Source organism: Ciconia boyciana, chromosome 4 (assembly GCF_034638445.1).
Source record: "Ciconia boyciana chromosome 4, ASM3463844v1, whole genome shotgun sequence".
Classification (NCBI taxonomy): domain Eukaryota; kingdom Metazoa; phylum Chordata; class Aves; order Ciconiiformes; family Ciconiidae; genus Ciconia; species Ciconia boyciana.
Window position 1 is genome coordinate 48,298,115 of NC_132937.1, and position 11,985 is coordinate 48,310,099.

Sequence of the window (11,985 nt, forward strand, 5' to 3'; positions counted from 1 at the left end):
CACATCTAAGTATAGATTGTCAGCAGATATAAATTAGTATAACCATCTGAAAATCAACAGATGTCTGAGAGTTTACGCTGGTTGAAAACCTGGCCCCTGAGCGTTTACAGGGAATAACAGAAATAAAGAAACAACTACTTGTGAGGACAATATTAGTTTTTCTGCTTCTGAATAGTTTTCTTGTCCAGGTAAATTGCCTTTCTTTCTATATTCCTGAGAGATTTTACTTCAGAAGTCTGCCATCACTTAGTACCTAAAGAGACCATGTCAAATTCTCCTCTGTTGCACTCAGGTGCAAATACTTTGAAGTCAGTGGAGCTATTGAAATGTAGACTATAGTTACGGTTTTGGGTTTTGCCTTAAATTGGGACAGCTGCATATGTATATGGATCTACTAGATTCTGAAGATATCAGGTTGTCCTGCCTCCCTAAAATGCTCCTGTTAAAACAAAAAAAGTTGATAATATTATGCTTTAAAGATAACAAATTATTTATTGCACTGAGGCACTGTATTTCTATCCTGTAGGTTTGAGCAGGACCAAGCTCACAAAATGCCTAGAAGAAATCACCATCCAGATGACAACTTTTTCAGAGGGAAAGGACACAGCTATCTTGCAGCAGAAGAGTAAGCATAAAGCAAAACCTATGTTAGCATGTAAGCAGGTGAAAAAAATCTACATTGAAAGCAATGTACAAAATAGTATCAGAAAAAGTCACTGTTGTATATAGGTGGAGTGCATTTTAGCTGTCCTGTAGTTGTGTCTAATGTTTGTCATTGCAGAATCATGAAGAGCCCTCAATGATTAAGAAAAATCAGAATTGCAGAATTCAAGAATCTAGAGTTTGGTCATATGATCACAAGTCATTAACCTTTACAATAAAATTACCAGGTTTATTGAGGCTTATTTAGAATTTTCTTTTGAGGCTGTTGCAAGGTGATCTTTACACTAAGTTTTATCTCCAGATCCACATACCTCTCCTCAGAACCTCTAAGGGACGTTGTCTCACCTGAAAGAATAATGTAAGTGAAAACCCCAGAGAAATGGTAAAATACCATCAAAAAGCAGATGGAGACATCAATGCCATACAAATGTGACTCAGTAAATTGTTTCTGGGTGAGATTCCACTTAAGCAGAACTAGTTCAAGCTAATACTTTGTTAGTTTTGGCTTACAATAAAATACGTTGGGTCTTGGATTACTAGAGACACTATCCCACTGGTGATGTGTTATTACTCTGGACAAATATTTCCAATGTGCTTCTGGTACTGGTTTACTGGCCCCCAAACTTGGCGACTTGTCCCACATGCACACATACTGCAAGATATTTGTTTCTCCATATTCATCCCTGGGCAGAGAGAATAAACAAAGGGGAAGGCGCTCTTCATAGTCCTTCCACAGCAGTTCAGTTCTCCAGAAGAGAAAGCTGGCTAGTCATGTCTCAGCACTTGAAACTAAGCGTGCTCACCTCTAACTGCCGTGAATTCCAGTGGCTGCAATTGTATGCAGGTTTTCTAGATAAGGGAGGGAAAAGTGACTCTCTCCTTCCAGTACCAGAAGGAGCATTCAAGATATAAGCACAGATTACTAATATTTACAGCTGCAACTTTACCTGGAATTGCAAGAAATTGCATACATACTTTCCATACTAGCCTCTGAATAGGTAGGGAAGGAGTTAGATGGCAAATACGCAATTAAAATCACCAACTCCAGAAATTATATACATTCTGTGGGGGATACAGGCTAATGGACAGCTAAAACTACGGAGCACGTGAAAAGCAGAAAGCAGTTTCAAAACGCAGAAGAGGCAGCAGTTGCTTGGAGAAGTAGTCTCTCCAAGTTTTAACTGTGCTGGGGACAGTAACAAAACGAGTGGAGCCATCTCGTAACTTTGAAGATCAGCTGCAACACGGCTGCACCACGAAGCAAGTGAATGCCGTGAGCTGTATTCGTGGCTTAAAACAGATCTCCAGCCAACACAAAGTCTTGAAGGGGCAGGAGCAACTTGCAAGATGCCGGTACTTGTGAAAAAGAAAATTCCTTCGGCTCCAAGGGCCTTCATGCTTCAAACAGCACACAGGCAGTTCAGACAAAAAGACAGCCTGTTCTGCCACAGGAATCTGCTTGCATCTTCTTTCAGGCTTCTCAGGTCACAAAGAAACACTCCTTCACGAGACTCTGAGTCAGTGAAAGTGATAGCAAATAGACATAAATGGTCTCTGGTAAATCACATACCCCACTCCTCAGGCCCAACGGAAAAGCCTGGTGGTGATTACTGCAGGACAACTGGATATAAGATATATAAAAGTATGTTAGAATGGGCTTATCCTGACTCATGTGGTCATTTTTTTCCTGTTCTCTTTTCCCTTTAAGCGTTTTGCAGACTTTTCTGTCCCTGAACAGGTGAAGAACAAAAAAATGGGAAGTGAATTCTGTATGTCTTAACAGGGAGGATATTAGCACAGGAGGAAGGGGTTTTGTGACTAGGAAACTTGCAATTACTTTTTCAGCTTGCTTTCTGACAGATAGTGGAACTGTGCTACTTCTCCCAAGTCCCTGGTAAGCAGTGGGAAGGATGTCTTACAGCACAGTTTGCAAAGCCTACGTTCTCTAAAATGACCCAGTGACACCAATACTGTGCCTAGTATGTCACAGAACAAGAACTAAAGAATTATAGAGCTCTTTATGAATAATTCAAAATTTCTTAGTAGGGTCTTGAGGTTTTGTAGTGTTTTATGTGTCCAAGAAATCCTTCTGTCACCAGCAGTTGTTGCAATATGATGCAATTAGGATACACTTCTCAATACTTGCTGCCTAGAGAAATTTTACAAATAAACATGAGCTGTGTCTCTGCAGGTGTGGCATTTAATTTATTTCACATTCTCTTCCAGTATCGCAATGCTGTTTGCTGGATTTACAGGCAGGGATTTTTTTAGAAGCAGTAGTCAGTGGTAGACTATTATCTTCAAAGCAATATATTCCTCATTTTTAAAACACTTAAGAACTTGGCAGAGAATTTAGCTAAGTGCTTAATCTACAGAGACTGGCTGAGGTTATTGATACTTTGTCTAGTTTCTGAGGTAAATTCTGCTCCATGCCTTCCTCTGATAAAAGGATACTGATATGAACATTTGCTCTGATCACTCTTGCTCCCAGAAGAATGCATCTGTTTCTGGTGTTAATTATTTTGTTTTGCTTTCTCAACAGAGCTCTGGGTATTGGACTCTTCATTTTGGTGCTGGCAATTTTACTTATCTTTGGCTGCTGGTATTACAAAAGACGTAGCGGCTATAAAAGTCTGAGGGTAAGCATGGCAGCTCACTTTCTAGCATGCTATTATTTTGACAACATATTATCATTATTTGCATTACATTAATGCAGAGAGCATCAAATCTGTACTAGGACATCATTATCTCAGGCAACACATATGCTGACATATACACAGGTAAGACCACACAATATGAAACACACCTTGTCCTGAAGAACTTGCAAGTCAGGCAAAGGGGTAAGAGGAAGCAGAAGCATAGGGAGATGAAGCCAGTTGCCCAACTTCGTAGAACACATCAGTGGAAAAACTGATCTCTAGGAAGCATTATATTTAATATTTACACAAAACCAAGATGTGTTCTGTGTATTTTAATTTAAATAAAAATAACATATTCACTACTCATAAGACTTACCCCTAATTAAGGACAGATACGATTAAGAGTAAATCTAGGAAGCAGAGAAGAAAAATAGCTGTAACAAGTAACTAAGTAAATATTATGTTCATGTATGGTTGATGCATTATTTATTTGTACAAAAGTTGACTTGCAGTTTTAAGATTTACAAAAAAGCAGGGCAGGTTTGAGGTTTGCTTTCTAAATACTACTTCTAAAAAATTCTACTTTGTGTCTTCTTAAAAAATATTTAAAAAGGTACAATCCTCATAACATCTGTTGTTAGAAGTCTCAAAGCTTTATTTTTGAAGTTCTGCTCTCTCTCCTATGAAAGGGAGGCCACTTTTAATCCTTTAAAGTGGCAGCTTTATCCAATTACATATTTTACAGTAAATATCTTTTAGTTATCTTAATATTTTGAAAAAGATGTGACCATTTGGAATTAAAAAACATACCTCTCCTCTAAGTCAGCAAATCCATTTCCTTGCTGTTTCCGATAACTTTGTCCTGTTACCTTTCCAGTGATCTATCCAATACAAATATCAACTGGCAGAATACATAAAACCTGAACTTTCATAGTGAAATGTTGCAAAAATGAAGGTAATACTCAAAAAAACCTTCAAAAAGCAAACCAGAATTCTTTCATGCCTGCTTTGTACATCGTAGCACAAAGCACAATCTCATTTTTAATTCCTTCTCATTGCAGATTGCTGCTTTCTGGTTTTGAAAATCAAATTTTTGTTAGTCTTTTTGGCTAGGGGAGAACTGGTACAGAATGTATACAACAGAAATGGTAGAAAAATAGAAAAAGTTGGAGATTAAAGAAAGAAATGGGTGGGATAAAAAGGAAGAGGCGTTCAGGTACGTGAGAAGTTGTCAGTTCCTGCAGCGGTCATGGACCTGAAAAATGTGAACCTCATTTTTCTGGCAATGTAATTGGATAATACATGAGAGAATGTCTCAGCAGAGACAGCAAAAAGTGATAGGTAGATTACCTCTCTTACTTGCTGGCACTGTGTCTGGCCCTAATCCCAGCTTCTAATACATACAGTAAATGTGCTGTCAAATATTAAATGATGCATAATTTGCTCCAACTTCACATTGTCTTCTTCCTTTCATCTTCCCCATATTTCTTTATGATCTGTCACAGAGCAAAAGCCCTAGTGTGGGCACGATACAAACCATGGTAGGTGAGGGAAAAATACTGGACTGCAAAATGGCTCCGCAGGAGTACAGAGACTTTAATTCTGTGGTAAGTTGTAACGCAAGGTTTCATTTACTTACAACATAGTAAGACATGGTGAGACAATCTTAGTAAACAGTCACTTGTTGGTGATTTCTTTCTTGCGGTGTGCACTCTAGATTGGGTCTTCAATGCCTCTACGTTAACGTAAAAAGTAGTATTTTGCACAATTTTTACTGTGAAAAGGGCTTTTAAAAACTACTATTAAGAATTCTTCTTTTAAAAAGTTAACTTCTTTCACCTACCTTTATTCTTAAGTTGTATGATCATTATGCAATCTTTTAGAATGATCTAACACCTGAATGCTGAGATATACCGAATAAACAAACATCTCCCTAATAGATGTTCTGCCACTCTGACAAACAACAAATGGACTGTGTCCTTGTCAGGGAACATTATAAAACTTCAAGGTTGTAGCTCTGACAACCAACTTTAAATAAGCTGCCCAAATTGTTCACACTGGACATAAGACAACTTACCTGCATCAAGACTTTTAAAGAAAAGTTTCAATATTAGTCTGAATTCTCAATATAAAAAAACCCCCTAATTTTTAAAAAAATTCCAGTCCTTATAACACTGAAAATTCTCTCTTTAGACGAATGATACAAACAAAATTAATCTGATGCAAAACCAGAAAACATATTAGCAAAAACTAACCTTAAAAAAAATAAAGACATAATGAATGAGCTCAGCTATTTTAAGCTGTAGTACCATATCTGACATGAAAGTAAATAGCTCACTGCATCTTTAATGTCATTTTCTTGCACCTCAATTGTTTTTGCAATCTTTCACACCCATTTTCCTTACCATAGGTACCTGATGCTCCACCAGCTTATGATAAAATTGCTGCACATCAGTCACCACCACCACCTTATTCACCATGATAACATGAAATCTTGAACTCTAAATATACCGACTCAATTTCTTCTTGCTCCCTCTTAATTTCCTGTACATGCTTAACTTTCTTAAAGCTAAAATCACAAAAAAAAAATCACATGCTTTCATTAGCAGTTGCTGAAAATTATTCCTGCTTAGTTTACAGAACTGGTTCTTGAAATGCCTCAATAAATCTGAATGTGCTTTTAAGTTTTTCATTTCCTGTGGTCAGATTAATACACTATACTCAAGTCTGGGCATCTTGCATCCTTCACAGATCTACTGAGAGTAAGTACATACCATTGAGTATCAACCAGAGTAGAAAGTATTGGCAGCTTTGTTTTCATCTCCTCTACTTGCTCTCTCTTTGTTTAAAAAATAAATAAATAAACTATTCCCTAGAATGTAATGTACAAGAATCTGTCATAAAATGGACAAAAGCATTTGACTGCATGTCCTGGTACAAAGACTAACCATTTTCCCTACTAACAGTTCTACCAGCAGTTCTAAAATGAACCTGCAAAAAGCGACTATGTTTTACAACAGGCTTTTACCTCACATCACTTGTTTATGTACCTGTAATTAAATAATTCCTCATAAAACATGATCCAGGCAACCTAGGAATTTCTGCTTAGAGTCCATATTATTTCATACCGGTCAATGGGTATAATGATGATCACCTTTAGTTTCCTTCTGGCAGTCTTGTGAGACAGCAAAAGAACTTGGTAGATATAGAGCTTTACATGTCATCTGTTCCTAACATGATGAAACAGTATGAGAAAATGTGTGAAGCCCACATTTCTTGAAGAATACAGAAGACAGCAGACTCCAAGATGTTAATTTTTTCAGGTTGCCAGAACACTAGCAGTAATAGAAAACAAAGAATTGTGATACACATAAATTAGGCTACATACATTTGGCAGTTATTGTTTAGTTAGCCTTTTTTGTTATTGTTTACTTGCTGGCTTATTACTTAAGATTATATGCAGATCAACGAATTTATACACAAGGCCTGATATCTCACAGCAGGAGGCAGCTAAAACTGTACAACATTCATTAAAATGAAAAGTAGTTACAGAAGAAAACTATTGTCATAAAACAATTATTAGCTGCTATTAGTAAAGAATCCAGTTCTTTGTCATTAAGTATACAAACTCCAACACCTTAAAACAAAAAAAAGTATTAAATACAAGGTAGATTTACTTGCCTAACAAACTCCATACATGGTGATAAATAGTAAGACATAGGTTTTTAGAAATGTTTCTTTTGTAATAAAAATGTTCATATAGATTAGTAAAATTAGATACTTGTTGGAAGATAATATCTGTAATTGCTCTGAAAGGTTATAATCAATATATCTGTTTTTATAAGTGTATTTGATATTTGTATTGAGAAATTTAGAGGGGTACTTTAACCTAAAAGCTGTCTTACATGTGTAATTTCCAATATACACCTTTCAGGAAAAAATTCTGTGGACTTGTTTAGTGACAGGAAGAAGAATATACAGGAAAATATACAAAATTCCAGCTTATAGCTAGTAAGCACCAGAGATGTAGAACACAATAGGTGACTAAATTTTCTGCAGAACTCGTAAGCTAAAGCTTGAGGCTAATGATCTTTAGCAACTCTGTACTCCGCAACTCTCTGCTCTGGGGAAACATCCTTTCAAAAGACTGTCTGGTGCTACAGTTGAATGGAGCATTCATGGCTGAAAAAAAAAGTGATTTCTATAAAGATTAATTACTCTAAAGAAGGGAAATGCTTAGAGTTCAGAAAGCTTTACTTGATCCCACACATTTTTCAGTAGTATCAGCATGAATTGTTACTAGCCATTTCAAAAGCTCACGAGGAAGTTAACACTGACTAAGTAGAAACGTTATTTTATTTCCAGAACTACATAAAGCCAAATTGTTGGAACTCCTCAGCATCCAGAGCTGGAACTATTGAACTTTGACACTAATTTATAGATACTTAAAGGATAGATAAGTGCTCTTGGAAACCTACCCTTGGTTTTCAGAAAGTCCTCCCATTTTTCCTCCCTGTGAAAGCAGTATTCTTTCTTTATAGGCACAGCTAGACAGTGGTCTCAGATTTTAATTAGCGCATGAAAATAAGAGCATGAAATAGAGGTTCATAGACTACTGTATTATATAGGTGGAAGCTTCATCACTCATGCTAAACACACTCACAAATTCCATTTTTTAAATCTGGCTCTACATCCAACAAGGGTACACTAGAGAGGCTGGCTGCTGAACCATTAAAAAACACCAATATAGGACAGGTCAGAACTTGAAAGCAAGAGACCTGTAATTGCCAAAGTTGCATGCTGCAAGAACTGGTTACGTTATGTACTTTCTGTATTACACTCAATCACACTGCACTTGACCAAAGACAAGCTTGAACTTTCTAGGATGTCTGTCCCCTTAAAAAGAAAGATAAATGGATAGAAACTTCTCAGCTACCACACATGGAGAATGTGGTATAGAGCTTTCAAATATCCAGGAAAGGCTTTCACATTAGACAGTCATATGGCCCCAGAGTAATAAATGGTCACCAAAATTTAGATTTATAATTTCTCTGGTATGGTCATGTATGTACAGGGAGGGGGTAAAAGCCAAAGACCTCCTGCTCCTCGTTTTTTACCCTCTTTGCAATCAGGCTGCAATCAGATGCCTTGTATTACAACAATAATTCTCAACACACATGATCTTTGCGCTTTATTTTCTCCAACCAAATGAGCAAATGAAGAAACCCATAGGCAATTTGAGTTCTCCCCAGGATGCTGATGAAGAGAGGTGGCTGGTCATAGCTGGAGAATGAAGCTCTGCTTGCTACTAGTCCGAATTAAACTGCTTCCATCAGAGAAGCAGACACACTGTTATTAAAGGTTATCTGTAGAAGAGGATCTTAGCAACATCTCTGCAGCTATGCATGCAACCCTTATGTAGATACAATGAACAACTTGAAAACCAGGCCTATCATTAATATGGTGTGTTTTGGTCAGCTTGGTAAATTATAATGGCAGTAGCAGCTGCATTATCTGTGTTTGGATTCCTGGTATGATCCTGCTGGATCATCTACTTCCTAATGAGGTTACAAGCCTCAATGTAGCCTTAAAAGATTCCAGAATATTGGTCAGCCATTGCACAAAGGTAAAATGTAGCAGGCCCTGACGAGTGCAATCTTCTTGGCATACTGAACCATACAGCACAACACACTGACTGGGCCAAGAGCCATAGGGTATATACCACATATGTTGGAGAGCTATGATAAAAGAAAGTCCCAAGGACTTTCTGCAGGAAGCACTTGGTTTCTTAGAGTCTCACCAGTCCAGTGTAACAGGACTGGTATATGCAGATGGTTGCCAGGACAATCCAGTGATGTTTACCTCAGCAATCTCTGTTGGCTTAATAACTGCTGCAGCTGGGGATGTTAATAGATTATCTTGGCCTCCAGAACTGCATTAGTATTAACCATATTCCTTGTAATTTTTCAGTTAAATAAAACATTGCCATTATATTTTGATTCATATTTATGTCTAATATTGGTAAAATATCCATTACTTTGTAGGTGTATGTCCACGTATTTATGTGACATAACAGTACATTTTCTTGCCTTTAAAAGCAGACTTATTTTCACTTCTTATGTAAAGGAAAAGGTTAATGAGTACTTCTGTGCTTTGGAGAACTAGCAGTTACTCATCTGGACTTTTCTGTTGACTGCATATTAAACTGTACAACAAAACTGAAAGACTGTTGGGTGTTCACACCATTTCATTAAATGTATTTTGTTGCCCATTAGATCTGAAAAGTGCTTGAAAGTTTCCAGTGTTGTCTTTTGGCCACACATCTGCACTGAACTTTACATATAGTAGTAAAGGTAAACTAGCAGCAGTATATAGTTAAAAAAGCTATCTACAGCTACTATCTACACATTCCATACATGCTGACAGCTAAAAACCAGCCCTTGTGCACTTTTGGAATTGACCTTCTGTATTCTGCATCCTTACACAATCATCTGATTTTCACTTTACTTCCTTTCCCCAGAAAATCCTTGGCTCAAAGGCAGCTTGGTTTCTAATAAACAGAAAGAACTATTACTTCCCTTGCTGCAAAAATCTAGCTCTTCAAGACATTTTGTCCACATAGGTTCTACTCTTGGGCCAATGCAGAAGACCACATTTTTGGGGGTAGCAGTGTTCCTAAATGCCTTGTGCTCATGGGAATATGAAGGACAGACCTTTGTCCATCTCATCCTCATCCACCCTAAACCATCTCTCAAATTTACTCATCAAAAGAGAACCAGAGACCACTGGGCCCTATTTTAGCGGGAAAAAAAGGGCAGAATGCAGAATCCACTGTGACAACACTACTGACACCTAAGCTACAAGCCACAGTTACTGCCTTCTCTAGTTCTCCCAGAAGCTCTTGCCATGTGATAGTAGTAAACTCCACTCTTGCTGGACTCAGATGGGCCAAAACCTGAACAACACCTGAGCAGCAGATGTGCCTTCACATTTCTAAACCATTTTCCTATAGCCTCAATTACATGTTTGGACCACATGCTTAATTTGCTCCTTCCCTGAGAGCTACACCACATGAGTTGAGTACAAATCAGTACACAACAAAGAGTGATGGCCTAATATAAATACTTTAGTCTTTCAATACTAATTTTGTAAGGTCTTTTCAGCTCTGCTAGCTTCCATTTCTGGATGGGAGAAACAGACTGCTCTGCTGCAGATTCACTGTGTTCTCTGCTTACACAGAAAAGCAGCCTTCCTTCTTCCCAGTCCTTTTTTGAATTTACCTTATCATCAGCTGCATTCTTGTAGCTATTAGGGAAAAGAACTGACTCATTTTTGTTGAAGAGTATTTTCTAAGAAAAAGGTCTAATCTTTCAATTTCTGTCAGTTTGTCCTTTCCCATTTATCTTGGCAGAAGTAATTGATTTCTGTTTCTGCATACCATCACTTACACCCCAAGTAACTCTTTACTGACACTCAGGAGCAAAACAGCTGCCCCTTTTAGACACTGTTCAGTGCTAGATTTGCTGTCTGGAGTTGTTTGCAGGAGGACCTTCAGGCTTGTCATCAGGTAACCATATTCAGAAAAATCTTGGAACTGCTTCAGAATTTGTGGTAAAACAACAAAATCATATGGTAAGTGTGAATATTCCCTGAACATTAATCTCCTGTAGAGGCATCCTTGCAAGAATTAAAAGGTATCAGATGCATAGCTTGTAATAAATTACTTCAATTTCTGTATCTCCAGAAATCTCTTCCTGAACATTTTTGGTGTTAACACAGATTTAAGAAGCCTGTCTTTCTTACATTTGTAATCCCCAGGATATGTAGTCCACATGCTCTACACCTTTTGATTTTTGGCCTCACCAACAGGAAGGACAACAACGATATTTCAGTCAATTCCTCATTCAAAACTTCTGCTTTTTAGCAGGATTCATGCACCTCTCCTACCACTTCTTAAAGTGGAGAAGCAATTTTATGCTTTATGTCCATTGTTTTTTATGCTCTGCCTCTCTGAATTACTGCTCATCTTTTTCCAGTACCCAATTCTCTGGCTGCAAAATCTGTTCTTTCATGTCACAGACAAGTCCAGGCTGAGTTCACACAATTCTCCTGGAATTACCGCTGGAGGCTGTGTGTATATACTGGGGAAAATTAACTCATGTTTGATGTATTTCTTGTTCTTTCCACTAAGGATTCTCTACTGGCCACTACAGTGAGATAAATGCCCAGTCCAAGGTGCAGCTCATACAAGGACTGGACTGCTGTACCAGCCATATCACTTGCATTCCATGTGCCAAAGTAAGAAACTCACTTTCAAATATGGGCTGTTTTTTAACAAAAGATTATGATTTTGCAATAATTTCTTAGGCCATGGAAGGAAGAAAACACTCTAGGACAGGCCTCCCCCACTTTTTGTGTTTGTCTATCAAAGGCTCTTCTCAGATCACCTTGCAGAAAAGCAAGAACAATATTCTGAAGGCATAAGATGTAGCTGAACTGTAGCACACTGGCCAGACAAGCCTCAAACAAACTATTGTAATTTTAGTATTGGCACATTGCTAATATGAATTGACAAGGTTTTTTATAAACAGATGTAAGCAATTCCTCCTCCCCAGTAGTTAAAATTGAATGAAATACTGAAGATACCTGCTTTTTATACTGTGTAAATTGATTCCATCATAAT

The 11,985-nt window shown here is 37.6% G+C and overlaps 1 protein-coding gene across 1 annotated transcript; it reads left to right on the forward strand.

The window, feature by feature from the left end:
* The first annotated feature begins 551 nt into the window (after positions 1–551).
* Positions 552–5,784, forward strand: MLANA (melan-A). The gene is made up of 4 exons (XM_072859760.1): positions 552–625; positions 3,206–3,302; positions 4,808–4,909; positions 5,713–5,784. Exons 1-4 carry the CDS (start codon positions 552–554, stop codon positions 5,782–5,784), a joined length of 345 nt encoding a protein of 114 aa, XP_072715861.1.
* Positions 5,785–11,985: the final 6,201 nt, after the last annotated feature.